Below are 21,211 nucleotides of genomic sequence, written 5' to 3' on the forward strand. Positions count from 1 at the left end.
TGGGACAATCACCTCCCAAGTCCTACTCCCCACGCTGCTCCTGACACAGGCCAGGATGCTGGTGGCCTTCTTGGCCACCTGGGCACACTGCTGGCTCCTGTTCAGCCCACAGGCCACCAACACCCCCAGGGCCTTTTCTGCCAGGCAGCTCCAGCCACTCTGCCCCCAGCCTATAGCATCCATGGGGTTGGTGGGACCCAAGGGCAGGACCCGGCACTTGGCCTTGTTGAACCTTATCCCATCCATGGGCCTGTCCAGATCCCTGTGTAGAGCCTTTCTACCCTCCAGCAGGTCGACACTGCCACCCAACTTGGTGTCATCTGCAAACTGACTGAAAACTCACTGGTTTGCCCACCACAGTCTACTTGTGCTGGTGCCTGCAGAGGGAGGAGTCCCACTCGCTCACTGAACAAAGGCTCAAAGTGCCTTACATCAGACAGGCAGGTCCTGCTCTTCAGCCCACCACCAAATTTCAAGCAATGATCCCTCCCTTCCAGATGATTCTGCTAGCGACCAGGATTCAAAGCCATGTTTGTTTCTGTGGTGCTTGGTTGGCTTTTAACTGATGGATCACTTAATTGCAAAAAATACTGGCAGAAAACAAGCTGCCTTCAGCTTTTGGACCTTGATTTTCAGCGTTATTTAGATTCCAAATAGGCATCTGATGGCACAGCCAAAAATATAATGAGGAGATGACTGTGATTTTAACCACCTTCCATGCAGCCTTCCTGACTGGGTTAATGTTCTGCACAGGAACCTCTCTCTCATTTCCTAGATGAATTTTACTCCTTTGCTAAAGAGACAGCAGAAAAACCCTGTATGTGTCATTTAGCTCCTCGAAATGAAGCCAAAATGACATTTGAAGTATGACTATGTGCTGTGGATAAGGGTATTCTTTCTCTCATGCCTTTATTGGTGCAATTTCCTACTCTGATACAGCTATTTTCTTTTTCATTTCTAGTTTTTTCTAACAGAATATACCGGCCCTCTTCTAATATATCTGCTCTTTTACATTCGCCTCTCAACTATTTATGATCAAGTGGAAAGTACAAAGAACTTCCGTCACCCAGTGGTTCAGTAAGTGGCACTTGCATGATCTATTTTCCTGGAGGACAGGGGGCCAGAGGGATGGAGACTACATTTCCAGGGCTGGGAGGTCACAGGAGGGGTGAGGTTGCACGCCTGGGCTTGGAGTCAGGGGGAGTTTCAGCCTGAACAGAAGGTGAATCACAGAATTCATGGAATCACGGAAATGTCGGAGTTGGAAGGGACCTTCTAGAGATCATCCAGCCCAACTCCCCTGCCAAAGCAGGGCTGCCCAGAGCACATCACTCAGGAGCATCCAGGTGGGGCTTGAAGATCTCCAGAGAAGGGGACTCCACACCCTCCCTGGGCAGCCTCTGCCAGGGCTCTGCCACCCTCACCCCAAAGAAGTTCTTCCTCACATTGGAGTGGAACTTCCCATGGTCCAGCTTGTGCCCGTTGCCCCTCGTCCTGTCACTGGGAACCACTGGAAAGAGTCCAGCTCCATCCTCCCTCAACCCACCCTTTAGACACTTGTCAGCATTAATAAGGTCTCCCCTCAGCCTTCTCTTCTCCAGGCTAAAGAGCCCCAGCTCTCTCAGCCTTTCCTCGTCAGGGAGATGCTCCAATCCCTCCATCATCTCTGTTGCCCTACGCTGGACTCTCTCCAGCAGTTCCCTGTCTCTCTTGAACTGGGGAGCCCAGCACTGGAGGCAGGATTCCAGTTGTGGCCTCCCCAGTGCAGAGCAGAGGGGGAGAATGACCTCCCTCCACCTCCTGGCCACCTTCCCTACACAGCCCAGGATCCCATTGGCCTCTTGGCCACAAGGGCCCATTGCTGGCTCATGGAAAGTGTGCTATCTACCAGGACTCCCAGATCTTTCTCCTCAGTAGTGCTTCCCAGAAGATCCATCCCTAACCTGTATTGGTGCCTGGGGTTCTTCCTCCCCAGGTGAAGGACCCTACATTTGTCCTTGTTGAACCTCATGAGGTTCCTCTCTGCCCAGCTCTCCAGCCTGTCCAGGTCGCACTGGATGGTGGCCCAGCCCTCTGGAGTGTCAGCCAGCCCTCCCAGTTTGGTATCATCAGCAAACTTGCTGAGGATACACTCTGTCCCCTCATCCAGGTCATTTATGAATGTGTTGAACAGGACTGGGCTGAGTATTGACCCCTGAGGGACACCACTGGTCACAGGCCTCCAACTTGACCCTGCTCCATTAATGACAACCCTCTGAGTTCTGTCACACAGCCAGGACTCAATCCACCTCACTGTCCCCTCATCTATCCCACACTTCCTTAATTTTCTAATGAGGTGGGAGACAGTGTCAAAAGCCTTGCTGAAGTCAAGGTAGATGACATCTGCTGCTCTCCCTTCATCTAGCCAACCAGTTACAACCTCATAGAAGGCTATCAGATTGGTCAAACATGAGTTACCCCTGGTAGATCCGTGTTGACCAATGTTGAAATAATGAAGACAGTGGGTAGTATCCTGAAGTCACGCTTGGGAGAGAAGAGAGGACAAGATTTCAGATGTCCCACTCTCAGTGTCTCTACAGCATATTGCCACTCACAAGATGGGTAACATCAGCATCCAGGGTAAGAGATGACCCCCACACCAGCTCCCACCTAGGCACAGCAAGGAGGGCTTCAAGAGCTTTGCATGCCATGAGTCAGGTCAAGAACAACTGAGAAACTCAAAATAAGCACCAGGGGAATTAAAAACTGATAATCTGATTTTTTTAAACCAACATCTTCAAACTCTAATCGTTGCCTAGGGAACGAAAGACAAATATTTGAGTTCTGAAAGACTTTTAAGAAAGAAAACACTTAAGTGACAAACAAAAATAAGAGCTCAGCCACTTCTAGAACAGTGAAGAGCACGGGTTTTATCTAGCTGTACAGAAACAAACCAGAGGAGCTCATATAGAAGCATAAACTGGGTAGATTTGCTTCTCTCCATCACTGGGACATCAATGCTAACAAGGGAAATTAAATAGCTCTGATATGATACAGGAGGAGCTGACCACAAGGAACCACAACCAGCTCAGTCTGCCAGAACTCAGGCGTGTGCCAAAAAGCAATGAAGAGAATGCCTTCTTTTGCTCAGACACTTAAAAGGAGAGAGTTAGCACAGAAAAACCTTTACCTTCTTTTAAGAGGGCAAGGGGTGTGCAGGATCCTTCCAGCGACCACTCTGCGGTCCCCCATCCTCAGCCAAATTAATTTTAAAATTCCCAGCAAAGCTGGAAGTTTGCTCCAGACTTTGGCTAAGTCATTAATTGTTTGGAATTTTCTTAGCTCAACTCTCTCTGGTTTAATTACTTTCCAAATTGTTTAATCTTTGACTCTGGCTACTATACAAGACGCATAATAAAAGTATTTTGAGATTTCACAAGCTGAAAATCACTTTTCATTTATGTTTTATAATTGGTTTGCAGTGAGACAGGCTCTGGTAGCACAGTAACTGTAACCGAGATAAAATGCCACTAGGAATCACTCTTGACATTTCTTTCTGAAATTCAATCTCTACGAGCTGCAGCTCATTCTCGGAAGCAAATCAGCAACGCCTGTTATTGTTTCATAATCTTCCTCAAAAGAGAATCAGCATCATAATTTCTACAACAATTACCTCATTTCTTCTAACGGGTGACAAAAAAAAAGCCATCGGAACGGATTAACTTTGCCACAAAACCTCGTTTCGTGCCCACAGGGAAATGAAATAGGGACTGCCTCCGTGCAGCTACTCGAGTTGGCAAAGGACAAGGAGAGCATTCAGGGTGTTTTTAAATGTCAGGCACATCCTGCAGGAGCATTAAGGTGGCCTTAAAAAGTGGGAGACACCTTTTGGAGAAGCACAGCTTGTATACACAGCTGTCCTTTTTTAATGTCTTGGCAGGGCCATGCATCACACTCGGGGCTCCAGGAGCTCTTTTTTAATTCAAGGCTAGGAAAAATAAGTTGCTCCCCTGCAAAATGAAAGCAACTTTGTATAACGCTGAAAATGATTCCATTAATCTCTGCTTCCAGATGCTTCAATTAGGAGGATATCTTAAATCCCATGGTTTCACTGTGACTTGGCACTTTTGGGATATTAGTTCTTATTCCTTTTGCGACATTAAAGTGTGAAGTAATAAAAAGCAATCTTTTGCTTACCTTAATTTCTAATTATTTTTTTTTTCTTCCTTCCAGCTTGGCCTGCTTCTGCCACTGTTTACACTACATCAGACATCTTCTGGAGACATTATTTGTTCACAAGTTTTCGGGAGGGCACACTCCTCTGAAAAATATGATAAAGGTGACAATATGTTTATATGTAAGAGAGAATAGCCTCCTATCAAAGCAGTCCTTGGAAGAAGACAGGAAAATAAAAAAGAATTTATTTTCTAGCTCCAGGAATTATTAGTCAAAATACAAATATAGGAACAATTTCAGGGCCACGTCCCCAAGGACATGAACTGAAATAAATGTCCATTTTAGCTCCTGAATGTCCCAATGTCCACTTTGACTCATCCACCCAAGGGGCTGATTGTCATGTCCAGGATATTTTTCAGACCAAATGCTATTTTATGATGAGATATGCTGCTGCAACATCTAGCAATGCTGACAGAAATCACACTTCCCTTCCTCAGCGCAATATAAATACAGAGGGAGAGACAGGCCTTGCATTAGGGAGCTAAAATCAAATTACAAGTAGAAAAAAACCAAATTATCTTTCTATAGGTGGAGGCCTGAGGAAGGCAGGTGCTGAGCTGGCCTAAATCTTCTGTCTCCCAAAGTCTCCTGAATTTCAGCCGTGTGTCATCACTCATAAGTTCTTCTATCATTTATTTCACTTGGTCATTGTGTATCACCCCATTCAGTGTGATGTAAAGACCCTCCCTTTTAAAGTTTTGCTAAACATTTAAGATTTTAGTGAAGGAGATAAAACATATGGCCGTGACAGGGGGCTTGACTCGTTCCCAGTCAGAAAGGAGGGAATGAGATGCACAGCTAGAGATGTTGTTTTATAATACACCGTGGTTAAATAAAAAATAATTAAGAAAAAAAGGAATATAAGCTAAATGGCTTTGGAACCAGATCTATTCAGTTTTATTCTTTAACGTCTCAGCTAGTTTAGCATTCCATTTGGCCAGCTCTATCTTGCTTGGAAATGCTGAGTTTAAGGGATAGTAACAGTTCAGTGATTTTAACCAGCCCTAAACTTTAAATAGTATAACTATATATATATATATATAACTTAATAGTATAACTCTGAGAAATGCACCTTTCAACAGTAGAACCAAATCAGGAGAAGACAAATGTCAATTCCTACAAGAGGCATAAATCACATTCAACACAATCCAAAAAATCTACAAAGTCTTCCAATGGACATTGGGGTTTTGCACTTACTAGAATTTATAAAGTTATGATTTTTACTTGCTTATTGCCCTTCCTAACAAAAAAAAAAATATCTTTTGTCCATTCTAGGGCTGTGCCTTTTACTGGGGATTCACATCCTGGATTGCATACTACATCAACCACCCACGTTATACCCCACCATGTATGTATACCTAGAACATAAAACTGACCTTGGTTTTTAAAAGTTTTTGGTACGCAACCTTCAGTTCTCCAAAATCAATAGGTGGCCCCCAGATGACCTTGGAAATATTGGCCAAGTGGAGAAAACACAAAGATTTGTATTTGGCTTATCTTCACAATACTTGTATTAAGAATGCAGGAGCGAGCTAGAGCTGGCTGTGTTTTCTTGGAGGAGATAATTATTTGCTAAAAATATATCTATTTCATGAAAACTAAGAATTCTTTTTTTTTGGTGAGAGACCAGTAAAAGTCAACCAGATAGTGCTGATAAAAATGAAAAAAAAAAACCCCTATGTTTTTTGCTTCCAGATTTCATTCATCATTTTGTTCCCTCTCACTATATTTTACGGTTGCACTGCCTTTTCTTCATGATTTTTTTTCTTCTTGTTTGCTCTGAACTTTTGCTTCTTTTGAGCTTAATTGACGTAAGTTTTGTTTCCTGCTGCTGTACTTTCCTTGCTAGGCTCTGGTCTGTCTTTTCCTCTGCATCTTACACTTACCTATGAACTTTGGGAACAAAAAGATTACTTTGACATTTTTATTTGCGCTGTTGAATGACTAATTTTTTTCAATCAAAAATGTATCCTCCATGGTGGGTGTTTGGTGTGGTGTGGTGTGTGTGGTTTTTTTGGGGTTTTTTTGTGGTTGGACTCGATGATCTCAGAGGTCCCTTCCAACCACTAAGATTCTGTGATTCTGTGTGATTCTGTGATTTGCTTGCCTTTCACAATAACACAGAAGTTGTGTTTCAAAATGATGTGATGCATTGAAAAACAGGTGAATGTGGTGGGCCTTTGGCAGTAACGCTGCAAACAATGCTGAGAGCTCCTTAGACACAGTTTTCAGCAGGTTGGGCCATCAGATGAGTAACTGCAGCTTCCTCATAGAGGAAATGATTTGTTGAAGACATGGCCTTCTAATGGAGAAAGCATTCAGAAGTCCTTCTAATTGCTTGCCACTGCCTTAAAATGACAATTCGAGGTACGTAGATCTAATGCTAGAGATCACCAGTGCTCTGGCATATTTAGCTGCATCAGTAAAACACTGATGGTTTATTTTGGATGCAGGAGCAGGTGACCTCCAAAGCCACATCCAGAGGTGGCTAGGTTGGGGACAGCTAAAGACAGGCAAGGAGGTCACTGCAGAATGCTACAGGGGAGTGGTAAATTAATCCAGGAGGGCAAAGGGCCCATGAAGAACTTCTGCTTGGCAGCTCCATGCTCACACGTTGACATGTGGTGGCTGCTCTTGAGGAGGTGTTTTAGAGCATGTCCTTGGACCACAGAGGAGTCGTGTGCCAGCCAGATGAAAAAGGGTTCTCAAAATAAAGGTTCATGCAGTTAGAAGGGCCTATGGATAAGGCTGTAATTCCCAGCCTGGCTCTGCCCCTGACCTTCCCTTTGTCCCTCCCCTTGCCTTTCCAAGGAATTTAACACCACCAGCTACTTTGACAAAGCACTTGGATAAGGAATATAAGCTAAATGGCTTTGGAACCAGATCTATTCAGTTTTATTCTTTAACGTCTCAGCTAGTTTAGCATTCTGTTTGGCCAGCTCTATCTTGCTTGGAAATGCTGAGTTTAAGGTATAGTAGCAGTTCAGTGATTTTAACCAGCCCTAAACTTTAAATAGTATAACTATATATATATATATATAACTTAATAGTATAACTCTGAGAAATGCACCTTTCAACAGTAGAACCAAATCAGGAGAAGACAAATGTCAATTCCTACAAGAGGCATAAATCACATTCAACACAATCCAAAAAATCTACAAAGTCTTCCAATGGACATTGGGGTTTTGCACTTACTAGAATTTATAAAGTTATGATTTGTACTTGCTTATTGCCCTTCCTAACAAAAAAAAAAATATCTTTTGTCCATTCTAGGGCTGTGCCTTTTACTGGGGATTCACATCCTGGATTGCATACTACATCAACCACCCACGTTATACCCCACCATGTATGTATACCTAGAACATAAAACTGACCTTGGTTTTTAAAAGTTTTTGGTACGCAACCTTCAGTTCTCCAAAATCAATAGGTGGCCCCCAGATGACCTTGGAAATATTGGCCAAGTGGAGAAAACACAAAGATTTGTATTTGGCTTATCTTCACAATACTTGTATTAAGAATGGAGGAGGGAACTAGAGCTGGCTGTGTTTTCTTGGAGGAGATAATTATTTGCTAAAAATATATCTATTTCATCAAAATTAAGAATTCTTTTTTTTGGTGAGAGACCAATAAAAGTCAAAAGATAGTGCTGATAAAAATGAAAAAAAAAAACCCCTATGTTTTTTGCTTCCAGATTTCATTCATCATTTTGTTCCCTCTCACTATATTTTACGGTTGCACTGCCTTTTCTTCATGATTTTTTTTTCTTCTTGTTTGCTCTTTGAACTTTTGCTTCTTTTGAGCATAACTGACATAAGTTTTGTTTCCTGCTACTGCACTTAGGCTCTGGTCTGTCTTTTCCTCTGCATCTCTTCTTGTTTGCTCTGAACTTTTGCTTCTTTTGAGCTTAATTGACGTAAGTTTTGTTTCCTGCTGCTGTACTTTCCTTGCTAGGCTCTGGTCTGTCTTTTCCTCTGCATCTTACACTTACCTATGAACTTTGGGAACAAAAAGATTACTTTGACATTTTTATTTGCGCTGTTGAATGACTAATTTTTTTCAATCAAAAATGTACAAAATTAAGAATTCTTTTTTTTGGTGAGAGACCAATAAAAGTCAAAAGATAGTGCTGATAAAAATGAAAAAAAAAAACCCCTATGTTTTTTGCTTCCAGATTTCATTCATCATTTTGTTCCCTCTCACTATATTTTACGGTTGCACTGCCTTTTCTTCATGATTTTTTTTTCTTCTTGTTTGCTCTTTGAACTTTTGCTTCTTTTGAGCATAACTGACATAAGTTTTGTTTCCTGCTACTGCACTTAGGCTCTGGTCTGTCTTTTCCTCTGCATCTTACACTTACCTATGAACTTTGGGAACAAAAAGATTACTTTGACATTTTTATTTGCGCTGTTGAATGACTAATTTTTTTCAATCAAAAATGTATCCTCCATGGTGGGTGTTTGGTGTGGTGTGGTGTGTGTGGTTTTTTTGGGTTTTTTTTGTGGTTGGACTCGATGATCTCAGAGGTCCCTTCCAACCACTAAGATTCTGTGATTCTGTGTGATTCTGTGATTTGCTTGCCTTTCACAATAACACAGAAGTTGTGTTTCAAAATGATGTGATGCATTGAAAAACAGGTGAATGTGGTGGGCCTTTGGCAGTAATGCTGCAAACAATGCTGAGAGCTCCTTAGACACAGTTTTCAGCAGGTTGGGCCATCAGATGAGTAACTGCAGCTTCCTCATAGAGGAAATGATTTGTTGAAGACATGGCCTTCTAATGGAGAAAGCATTCAGAAGTCCTTCTAATTGCTTGCCACTGCCTTAAAATGACAATTCGAGGTACGTAGATCTAATGCTAGAGATCACCAGTGCTCTGGCATATTTAGCTGCATCAGTAAAACACTGATGGTTTATTTTGGATGCAGGAGCAGGTGACCTCCAAAGCCACATCCAGAGGTGGCTAGGTTGGGGACAGCTAAAGACAGGCAAGGAGGTCACTGCAGAATGCTACAGGGGAGTGGTAAATTAATCCAGGAGGGCAAAGGGCCCATGAAGAACTTCTGCTTGGCAGCTCCATGCTCACACGTTGACATGTGGTGGCTGCTCTTGAGGAGGTGTTTTAGAGCATGTCCTTGGACCACAGAGGAGTCGTGTGCCAGCCAGATGAAAAAGGGTTCTCAAAATAAAGGTTCATGCAGTTAGAAGGGCCTATGGATAAGGCTGTAATTCCCAGCCTGGCTCTGCCCCTGACCTTCCCTTTGTCCCTCCCCTTGCCTTTCCAAGGAATTTAACACCACCAGCTACTTTGACAAAGCACTTGGATATCTGAAGCTGACAAATACAAAAAAACACTAAGGTGAAAACTACCTTGAGATCAGTGGTGAAGAGACTGGCATTTCTAGAATGCTGTTACTGTTTGCATTGTCTTCATTTTCCGTGTGATAATATCTATTCTCTCTGCAGAGCCTGTCAGGAAAGAAGCATTTCTGCTCCTCAGCACTAGATTAATTTCACCCCTAGCAAACCATGTGCATACCCTAAAATGCAATTTATAATTTTGTTCTATTTTCTAGCGTTTGGCCACAGACAAGTTTCTTTTGCTGCCCTTGCTTTTCTGGTAGGTATGAAAATCAAGTTTTATTAATGGCTGTGGAATAGGAGTAACTCATAATTTCACAAGATGCAGAAATGATGATTTGTGTATGACCACACTCAAAGTCCTGTGTCCTTTGACTGGATACAAGATGCAGAAATGATGGTATGCATTTGTGTATGATCACACTCAAAGTCCTGTGTCCTTTGACTGGATTTAGTGATGATCTATGAAGGTTTCTGGGCCAGACAGCCTCCTGGTACTATTTACATATTCAGCCCTTAATGGGAAGTGCTGTCTCTGAGAACCAGGAGAACATCATCAGCATTATTACTACTGATAAGTTTATAAAACCCCTAATGCTTATACGGATTGGAACTTGCCATGTTTAAAACACTGAAGAATGACATCCTAAGCAGACTTCACAACACGACTGCATACCCTGAATAACTTAATCTCAACAGCTATTAAGAGCAATAAAACCAATCCCTGCCCAAAATGGATCTGGGGAGAGCCTGTTTACAAAGGCCTGTAGTGACAGGACGAGGGGAAATGGCTTCAAGCTGGAGGGGAACAGATTTAGACTGGAGATGAGGAGAGGGTTCTTCACTGTGAGGGTGGTGGAGCACTGGAACAGGTTGCCCAGGGAGGTGGTTGAGGCCCCATCCCTGGAGATATTCAAGGTGAGGCTCGACGAGGCCCTGGGCAACCTGGTCTAGTTGGGGGTGTCCCTGCTGACTGCGGGGGGGGTCGGACTAGATGGCCTTTGGAGGTCCCTTCCGGCCTGGACAACTCTATGATTGATTCTGTGATTCTGTGCTCAACTATCGCTGGAAACCACTGAAAAGAGTTCGGCTCCATCCTCCTTCAACCCACCCTTTAGACACTTGTCAGCATTGATAAGGTCTCCCCTCAGCCTTCTCTTCTCCAGGCTAAAGAGTCCCAGCTCTTTCCTCATCAAGGAGATGCTCCAATCCCTCCATCATCTCTGTTGCCCTACACTGGACTCTCTCCAGCAGTTCCCTGTCCCTCTTGAACTGGGGAGCCCAGAACTGGAGGCAGGATTCCAGTTGTGGCCTCCCCAGTGCAGAGCAGAGGGGCAGAATGACCTCCCCCCACCTCCTGGCCACACTCTTCCCTACACAGCCCAGGATCTCATTGGCCTCTTGGCCACAAGGGCACATTGCTGGAAGAGGGGACATTAATGTGTCTAGGCTCCTGCAGGCAAATGCCATCCAGAAAAACATTCACACAACTCCTTAGCAACATTTAAACACTTTTGTAAATTAAGACCCTTAAAGATGACACTTTTGGCAGTGTTGGTCTAGAAAAACATTCACACAACTCCAGAAAAAACATTCACACAACTCCTTAGCAATATTTAAACACTTTTGTAAATTAAGACCTTTAAAGATGACACTTTTGGCAGTGTTGGTCTCCAAGGCTGGCCATGCAGGTCTCAGGTTCTCAGGGGCTACTTGAAACCAAACAAACCATATCCAGTGCTACCAGTAAAACTAGTCCTTCTCAAAATCTCTGCCTGGAAAAAGCCTCCTTTTCTAACGAAACATCTGTCCTCTTCTCAATGTAACACGCCGTGCTATAGCTTTTGTGGAAAATGCTGCCATCAGGCAAAGAGATGAGTCGTTTTGGGGGTATTTGCTATAAAATATGGCCATCCCCTGCAGAACCGGATCAGGACTTGGTCTGTGGTCTGAATTCTTGTAGCCCTTCTGAGAACTTCCTACCCATGGAAACTCAAAAGCTTTCCTTTTCAGACCTTGTTCTGGCACTGTCCCAGACAATGAATTTAAAACAGCAACACACAAAATAATTTTAAGCTGTTTTCACAGGTATCTAAAACATATGAATAAAATATTTGGAAGATTTCTTTTTTTTCCCCTCTTTTAAGGCTTGTCTTTATTACCTCTCCTGATTAAAGTGTATACTTCTGCAGCTGCTGTAAACAACAGTGCTGAGTAATTTGAAGAGTGCCAGCAGGCCCTTCTGAAAAATTCTCATATTTAGAGAAATTACTCTAAGCTTTGCAGGGCCGTTTTTCTCGTAGGGTATATACGGAATACAAAAAAAGGAGGAACAGCACGTAGACTTCCATATTTCATCATCATAAATATGTGATGCCTTTTTTTCTGCTGTTCCTCACTGAGCCACTGACTAAGGACTGGCTCACATTTAGCAGTATTTCTCCATATAGACCATTAGCAGCCTCATTTCTGAAGAGGGACATAAGAGCTAATTGCAGCAGAACGCAGCTGCAGAGTCCAAGGCAAAAGCCAATAAAAATCCCTGCAGAAATGCCCTCTGCTTGTTTTACTTAGAATTGATTATAGAATTAGGAGGTGTTAACTACAGAGTGTGAATCCCCCTTGTTGCACAACAGTATGGGCATTGCACGTTTCAATACATATTGTGTTTCACAAAAACACTTAATTTTGAAACTTTTTTTTTCTTTGAAATAACAGTAATCAGGAACAATCACGTTCCTAGCTCATAATTGGAAATCTGTAAATTAAAATTACTTCTATTGCTAGAATTATAGCTTCTGATGTTTTATTTCATAACAGAATTTCCTTTTCTGGCTATTTAGTGTTTTACATCTGGTGTTTATGATAGATGACAGCCAATTAGTTGTAATTAAAAAACATAAAAGGACTGCAGGATGTGACCCATGACTACATATCCATGCAGAATAATAACTTTGCTAATAGAACTGATTTAAACCTTCCTAACAAAACCCACAGAAATCTCTCTGCCAAAAAGGGGAAAATTCTTCAGCAATGCTATATCTAGAATGTTCTTTCAGATAAGGGCACATTTCAATATAAAATGAAGTTACATATTCCTTTCAATTAGTTTTAATTGAAGTTTTTTTATGGGTGACTTGCAGAATTGGCTTAAAACATTACAACCACTTTTCTTTTTTGCTGTATTAATTTTGTGACTTTACACTTTTAACATCTCTAGGTTTTAGCACTCTTCATTTTTATTTTCTTTTTCAAATTTTTTCCAGCCTCGCAAAATTTGGACAGACAAATGATGTAAGAAAACACACCTTTTTAACACTGCGTATTTTCAAATTGAGAGGAGAAATCAGTCTTCAACCCCAGAAATGAATAAAAAAGTTCAATTCAGTCCAAGATGGAAATGTATAAAGCATTTTGGTTTTCTTCATAAGGCAGGGGAAAAATGAAAAGCACAAAATTAGATTCATTAATTGGTGAAGTACTGAAAGCCACAAGTATTACATGCTGTATAACCAAGTGGGGTGACTCTTCCAAAGATCTAAATCATCTAAATATTGAAGACCAAGTTCGAGAAGCTGGTTGGGGCTGGAAATGGCATGGCCAGAGAGTAGTAGAACCAGAAATACTGGTTCCCTTCAGTTACCAGTTTCCATCTAGTGTCCCCTCAACCAGTCTTCCCAGCAGAGACCCACTGCCTGTTTTAGTCACCCAATCTTTCCTTGCTCCATGACTCAGCTGGAGAACTGATTTCTGTGCTCCATGATTGGTGTAACAAAGGTGTTACACTGAGCACCTCTGAACGTGTGCATAGAAGAGGGTTGGCTAATTAACCTGAGACATCTTTACTAATCCAGATACCAATAGAGGTTAGGGGTGGATCTGCTGGAAAGCACTTCTGAGGAGAAGGTTCTGGAGGTCCTGGTGGACAGCAAACTCTCCATGAGCCAGCAATGTGACCTTTTGGCCAGGAGGCCAATGGGATCCTGGGCTGTGTAGGGCAGAGTGTGGCCAGGAGGTGGAGGGAGGTCATTCTCCCCCTCTGCTCTGCACTGGGGAGGCCACAACTGGAATCCTGCCTCCAGTGCTGGGCTCCCCAGTTCCAGAGGGACAGGGAACTGCTGGAGAGAGTCCAGCGTAGGGCAACAGAGATGATGGAGGGGTTGGAGCATCTCCCTGATGAGGAAAGGCTGAGATTTTTACAAGTATCTCAAGGGTGGGTTGAAGGAGGATGGAGCTGGACTCTTTTCAGTGGTTCCCAGTGACAGGAGGAGGGGCAACGGGCACAAACTTGAATATAAGAAGTTCCACCCAAACGTGAGGAGGAACTTCTTTACTTTGAGGGTGGCAGAGCCCTGGCAGAGGCTGCCCAGGGAGGGTGTGGAGTCCCCTTCTCTGGAGATCTTCAAGCCCCACCTGGATGCTCCTGAGTGATGTGCTCTGGGCAGCCCTGCTTTGGCAGGGGAGTTGGACTGGATGGTCTCTAGAAGGTCCCTTCCAACTCTGACAATTCTGTGATTCTGTGAAATCCAGTGGTCAACTTTTCACTTGCTTATTTGTGGGCTGGATTAAATCCAAATCCTGACAATAACATTATGTCCAATGAAGTGTCTTGCTAACCTCCTTAGAACCCAGGGAGCCTCTCTGATCTCCCCATCAAAGCACGCTCCACGTGCTGGGCATGGAAAACACGCTGAAGACCTGGCTGCCCTGGTTTTCACTCCAGGCTGTCCTATTTTATGGACGTGGAGACTAAGCTGTGGTGGGAGGGTTCTGGCTGTGCACCACAACACACTCACTGCAGCATTTCAGGCCTACCCCTGACAATATGTTTTTAATGTCTTGCAGATGTGTGAAGCTGGAAATCACTTCATCAACGTAGCTTTAGCTCACCAAAATCATTCAGGTCTGTCTTTGTTTCCTCTATTTAAGACTGAAGTGTGCTAAACCTATCCATCTTCCACGAGGATACAGTAATTTATGTATCTACATCCACAGAATAAAGAAAGATGAATTAGGTACCATGCCATCAGCGTAACATCTTCAAAACAAATGTGATGACAAGGAAATATTAGCAACACTTGTTGTTGTTATAAAGCTTATAGCAAATTAATCTTAATTTTCCACAACTGCAATTTAAATACGGATTTAAGCATGGAAGTTCTCTAAAGCATCCTGTTGACTGACAACAGAGGATTCCATTTGAAATAAGTTTCAAAAACTTTTCAACTAGATTGCAGGGTTTTTAGAAGTGTGCAGCTCATGAAAAGATACACACAGAAATGCACACCAGCAGACTCATGAATACCTACACAGGTATATTTATATATGTGCTCTTAAAAGGCTACCCCAAGCATGGGGTTTCAGAGTCTTTTGTACCATGAGAACAAAAGATATATTATGTATAGTAGAAAGTAAAATATATTTTCAGATAATAATAGTATAATTTTGCACGATAACATCCTATTCAAGAAAATTCTTCACCATGGTGGGATCAACTTCACACACTGAAGTCGGTTTCTATTTCAGAAAGGTTTTGATGTGCTGTGCTTAGGCTGTTTGTTCCAAGGGGCCTAATTCAGTCTAAAAGCAGCAAGAGATAAATAATTCATCAGCGCCTACAAGTATTAAAGATAGCATTGTTGCTAAAAAATGAAGTGTTGCATCTGTGGTACTTTGTGTGAGCATTATCAGTGGCTGTAGGCAGTCGAACTTAAAGATGAAGTGTTGCATCTGTGGTACTTGGTGTGAGCATTATCAGTGGCTGTAGGCAGTCATGATGTTTCTGTCCTTTCCTGTTGTACCCTGAGATGAAGGATGAGGGTGGTGCACCTGGGGAGGAATAACCCCCTGCACCAGCACAGGTTGGGGGTGACCTGCTGGAGAGCAGCTCTGAGGAGAAAGACCTGGGAGTCCTGGTGGACAACAGGATGCCCATGAGCCAGCAATGTGCCCTTGTGGCCAAGAAGGCCAATGGCATCCTGGGGGGCATCAGGAAGAGGGTGAGCAGCAGGTGGAGGGAGGTCATCCTGCCCCTCTGCTCTGCCCTGGGGAGGCCCCATCTGGAGCACTGGGACCAGTTCTGGGCTCCCCAGTTCCAGAAGGACAGGGAACTGCTGGAGAGGGGACAGCAGAGGCTACAGAGATGATGAGGGGCCTGGAGCATCTCTCTTACGAGGAGAGGCTGAGGGACTTGGGTCTTTTGAGTCTGGAAAAGAGAAGGCTGAGGGGGGATCTGATCAATGCTTAGAAATCCTTAAAGGGTGTGTTTCAAGAAGATGGGGCTGGTCTTTTTCCAGTGGTGCCCAGGGACAGGACAAGAGGAAATGGGCACAAACTTGAACAGAATGTGGTTTAATGTGGTCCACATTAAACGACTTGTCTCCCTTCCTCTGAACAAAGGTTACCTCCTTTGGACCAGGTTACATCCTCACAGGCCAGACCTTGCCTGTACCATCTGACCCATGGCTGGCTAACTACCATTCTCACTAGGATAAACACAGCTTGTGCTGTCTCAAAAGATTTCACTGAAACCTTTTTAACAAGTCGTGCTCTGGGAGGGTTGGCCAAGGGGATGGCTGTTACACAGGCACCGTTGAGAGGGGACAGATTCACATTCCAGAGTCAGGCTGAATAAGATACAGCCACCTCCCAGCAGAGTGCCCTCAGCCCTCGCTCTCTGGCTGGTCCACATCAATCGACTTGTCTCTCTCTCCCTTCCTCTGAACATCCTTTGGACATGCCAGACCTTGCCTGTACCATCTGACCCGTGGCTGGCTAACTACCATTCTCACTAGGATAAACACAGCTTTTGCTGTCTCAAAAGATTTCACTGAATCTTTTTTAACAAGTCGTGCTCTGGGAGGGTTGGCCAAGGGGATGGCTGTTACACAGGCACCGTGTGATAAGGCTCAGTTCTCCTCCCTGTACTGAAACTGCTTTTGTGTGTTTGGTTTTCTTTTTTTTCCTTCTCCTCCCCTACCTTCTTTTGTGTTTTTTTTTTTCCTTTCATAAAGGAAGTAAAGCCTGTTTTCCAAGTCCAACCTACAACCCCTTCACGTGGCTCTTCTTCCTGGTGTCCTGTCCCAACTACACGTACGAGGTACATGACTTTCTTCTGCTTTTACACAAAGGGTGGGTGGTTCCTGTGTGTCAGCCTTTGGCTGCAGAAAATCCACAACTCCTCCACGCACCTCCCTCTGCACATCAATCCTTATGTTCTCTGTGTTGGGAGCCTCCTCGTTTCCACAAATGTTCCTCCACCAGACCCTCCTTCACATCAGTAGTGTGACATTTGTGTGTACTCCCCTCCCAGTGATCCAAGTATTTACCATCTCTTCTCCCCCATCCAGCACACTAGGGCCTTCCTTTCTACCTATTTTTCCTTTTTTTCCAGTACAAGTATCATGCTCTTCTTCCAGGGGAAGCTTGTGGGGAGGTGGTCACTTTTGAAAACTCACCCTTTTGCTTTAGGTAAAGTATAGAATTAACAGTGTCTTTGTCTTTGCAATAGGTCGGGTCTTGGATTAGTTTCACAGTGATGACACAAACCCTGCCAGGTAAGTTTGATTGACATTTGTGTGTACTCCCCTCCCAGTGATCCAAGGATTTACCATCCATCTCTTCACCCCCATCCAGCACACTAGGGTGTTCCTTTCTACCTATTTTTCCTTTTTTTCCAGTACAAGTATCATGCTCTTTTTCCAGGGAGGTGGTCACTTTTGAAAACTCACCCTTTTGCTTTAGGTAAAGTATAGAATTAACAGTGTCTTTGTCTTTGCAATAGGTTGGGTCTTGGATTAGTTTCACAGTGATGACACAAACCCTGCCAGGTAAGTTTGATACAGAACGAAGATAAGCCTCTAAATTGTTGTTTGCAGAAGTGAATTCTGGAAATCTAAAATTTACCAAAAAAAGTACAGCATATGAAATACTGCCCTCAAATACCCCTTGAGATGTGACTGTGTAAACCTTCAAAGCCCATAACCTCAGAAAGCCCCAGAGAGCACAAGCACTGCTGCCAAACCTCCTTTTGATCAAAACCAGCTCCCTGCTTCTTGGGAAATATTCTTCTTTCTCCTGTTACCACAGTGAAAATGGACTTTGATATTTATATATAAAAAGTCAGTATTCTTCATTTACAGTAAATCATTTTTGACACAGGAAAATTTCTTTGGGCTGCAAACCTGGAATAGTATTTCTAATGGGGAGAGGAAAAGAGATGTATTTAGTATTTCAAAAGAGGAAAAACACACAGATTCCTGATAGCATCTCCCTTTTTTGCTTGTATCAGGCACCCAGGTTGGAACAGCAGCCTGCTTAGTAGCGTTTGCAACTCCTGCTCAGCAATTTCCTGCATCCTTAGAGACCTAAATACCCGTACAAATAATGGTCCTTGGGACTGAGCTCTCCAAAACGTTCACTTTTTAATTATTTTTCCATTCCAAAAGAGAAGCCCATAAAAGCTACTTGCAAAAAAAAAGTAGCCCCACGTGGTTTAAAAATGAAAAAGGAAGGATTTTCAAAAGGGGATTAAACTGCATCATGCAAAACATAAAACTTTTAATTTTGTTTGAAAAGGTACGACACTTTTGTGCTTTAGGCTTGGTATGGAAATGACCTGAAAGTTTGGGGACATTGTAGGGCTGCGTTTATGAGGGCAGGGAAGAGCAAATCACTGCACACAACAGCAGCACCCTCATCCTTGCTGTAACTGTCCCAAATACAACTTGACTGGATGCCAAATGATCGTTTCTGCTCATTTTAAGGAAGAGAGGATAATGAATTTGCAAAAAGCACCTGTAAAAGCATTCCCCATTCAGTGCTGCTGTGCCCGAAGGGAGAGGTACCCATGAGACCACTTAATGACTCCTGACAAGCACAAGGGGCCTGGGTATCCGTGGTTGTGAGGCTTTGTGAGCCCTCCCTGCCAGGCAGCCTAAAGTTCTTCCTGCACCTACTGCCTCCTCACTCCAGGGCCAAGCTCTCCCTCCATGGGACAGGGAGGTCTATCACAGCTCCCTGCTGTGGTTGGGAGCCAGAGGGAAGACACAAAGTGATGCAGGCCAAAAACAAACCAGGAAAATCATAGAATCAATGACTAGAGTTGGAAGGGACCTTAAAGATCATCGAGTCCCACCAGACCAGGTTGCTCCAAGCCCCATCCAGCCTGGCCTTGAACCCCTCCAGGGATGGGGCAACCACAGCTTCCCAGTCAAGAAGGACCATGGGTGAGATGGCATGGTGCCCAAGGAGACCTTGTGACTTATATTGAAGCCATAGGTGATGGAGGGTGTGTCTGATAGATGTGACCATCACCTGTGTGAGTTGAAGGATGTTGGAGCCAGACTCTTTTCAGTGGTTTCCAGTGATAGGACAAGGGGCAATGGGCTCAAGCTGGAACATAGGAAGTTCCATTGAAATATGAGCAGAAAAGCTTCTTAATGGTGAGGGTGGCAGAGCCCTGGAAGAGGCTGCCCAGGGAGGGTGTGGAGTCCCCTTCTCTGGAGATCTTCAAGCCCCACCTGGATGCTCCTGAGTGATGTGCTCTGGGCAGCCCTGCTTTGGCAGGGGAGGTGGACTGGATGGTCTCTAGAAGGTCCCTTCCAACTCTGACAACTCTACATCAGCAACTGCAAGGCTTTTCTTTTTTTTCTTTCTTCTCTTTTTCCTTGCTAGCTGGCATTTTTGCTTTCCTGATGGTCATCCAGATGTCTCTCTGGGCCCAAAAGAAACACAAGCTGTACCTGAAGAGGTTTTACCCAGAGGTGCGGAGAAAAGCAGCTATGATTCCCATCATCTTCTGAGCTCTTCACAAGAGTTGGAGCCTGAGTCTACAGTTCAAGAGCTGACTCAGAGTAAATGAGCCATTTCATTCAGTAACCAAAGCAGATCAGAGGAAGAACTACTGGATATCTTTCTCAGAAAATTAACAGTTCAAGACGAAGAGCTTTTAATTAAGTGAAAAAATGTAGCTCTTGAATTCTTGGTTCTTGCTAAAAGATATGATTTAATTAGATTTTCTGTAATGGAGCTAATTGGGAAGGGACAAGAAAATTGCTTATATTAAATGTTAGGCTAGATATTTAGCTGGTGTAAATGGGCACAGATGCTGCTAAAATTAACAAATACAGCTCATTTGCATGCATTCAGGTCTAGTGATTCTAAGGTTCAGTGTTAGATGTTGACAAGAGTCTTGGATTTTTGCATCAGAGGATGTTTCACAGCCTTACTTTTATTAAACTGCACAGAAACAGCACATTCTGCCTCAGCTCCTCTAAAGCATCACATCAAAGAGCAACTGCTATGCTGTTAACACAGTTTAGTCTAGCTTTACAAGGTTTTTATTCTCTTTTTTTTTTTTTTTTAATTGAATCTCATAGCAAATTGTTCAATACAAATTGGCTTACATTGATCACTGCAGAGAGGTCTGGCTCTCTTTTATTTTCAGGTGGGCAGATCATCCCAAAAGAGGAATGTTTGGGAGGTACTTCCCATCTTGTTACTAATTTGCAGCATGACCTTGGGGGTCCATGGTTTCAGTCCATCTCTCTTTCTCACACTGAACATTTCTGGAAAGAGCAGAAGACTTTCTCGACTGACAAGTGTGTTAAGCACAATTTTAGTTACAGAGAGCAAAAGAACCAGAACTGCTTCAGCGAGTATTAAGATATGGAGAGTTAGGGCATTAAGCCCAGTTTTAATTCTATTTGTGTTGGACATTTATCAATGTCTTTTGGCTCCCTCAGGCTGGTGAACAAGCTTGCCTAGAGCTTCAGTGATGAGAGAAACACCAGAGTACACGAGCAAGGCAGGCAGATCCTCTCCCAAAGTCATTGTGCCAGCTCAAGTGTCCTAACAAAGTTAATTTGCCCAGTAAATTGGGTTCATATCCTTCTTCTAATGTCTAAGTTGCAACACTTAACTCTATTAGCCACTGGAACTCAATTTCATTGTGGAAATGTAAATAAATTGCTTTCCGTATTTTTTAACTTTAACCTGTGAACACCTAGAATGTTTTATTCCTCTCAGTGGAAAACCTGAGTCACACTGAACATCCAGTTCTCTAACCCAGACTGCTAATAAAGATCTATTTTTGAAAAATCATATTCTGTACTCTTTAGTCACACCGAGAGCCAATCTTACAGAATCACACAATGATGACAAATCTGTTCAAGAGTGATTCCAAGGGGTTTCTATTCATCAGTTATCTTAGGCAAAGTGAGTACTTCAGGAATTTTTTTACTTCTCCACACAATGATGACAAATCTGTTCAGGAGTGATTCCAATTCCTAGGAAGTGGTTCCTATTCATCAGTTTTCTTAGGCATAGTGAGTACTTCAGGAATTTTTTTACTTCTCTGCTTATTAGTTGGTCATTCATGGGGTGGAGGGGAAAAAGTTTTTGGCTCCTGTAGTAAACGACTAAAGTTTTAAAACGGGAGTAAGAGCAAACCCTAGGTAAGAACAGATGAAGATGTGTCACAGAAGGCCGTCTCAGATAAACATGGCAGATATTTTGAGATTCATCAATGGAGTGTTGACCAGCTAAAATTGCCCTGAGCAGTGTTAAATGGCTTCACAAATAACAATAAATCCCTGCACCTTCACAGATCTTTCTGGATTACTCTGCCCTCTCTGATT

At 43.2% G+C, this 21,211-nt stretch overlaps 1 protein-coding gene across 1 annotated transcript in view; it reads left to right on the forward strand.

Moving 5' to 3' along the window:
* The window catches only part of TECRL (trans-2,3-enoyl-CoA reductase-like), a 101,408-nt gene extending 80,733 nt beyond the window's left edge, over positions 1 to 20,675 (forward strand). The window contains exons 5-12 of the mRNA XM_014943108.1: positions 962 to 1,077; positions 4,213 to 4,318; positions 5,491 to 5,563; positions 9,788 to 9,831; positions 14,418 to 14,475; positions 16,586 to 16,671; positions 17,083 to 17,128; positions 19,248 to 20,675. Of these exons, the coding sequence (XP_014798594.1) occupies positions 962 to 1,077; positions 4,213 to 4,318; positions 5,491 to 5,563; positions 9,788 to 9,831; positions 14,418 to 14,475; positions 16,586 to 16,671; positions 17,083 to 17,128; positions 19,248 to 19,375 (657 nt within the window). The 3' untranslated portion in view covers positions 19,376 to 20,675. The remainder of the gene's footprint in view (positions 1 to 961; positions 1,078 to 4,212; positions 4,319 to 5,490; positions 5,564 to 9,787; positions 9,832 to 14,417; positions 14,476 to 16,585; positions 16,672 to 17,082; positions 17,129 to 19,247) is intronic.
* Positions 20,676 to 21,211: the final 536 nt, after the last annotated feature.

Source organism: Calidris pugnax, unplaced genomic scaffold (assembly GCF_001431845.1).
Source record: "Calidris pugnax isolate Ruff unplaced genomic scaffold, ASM143184v1 scaffold16, whole genome shotgun sequence".
In the NCBI taxonomy this organism is placed as follows: Eukaryota; Metazoa; Chordata; class Aves; order Charadriiformes; family Scolopacidae; genus Calidris; species Calidris pugnax.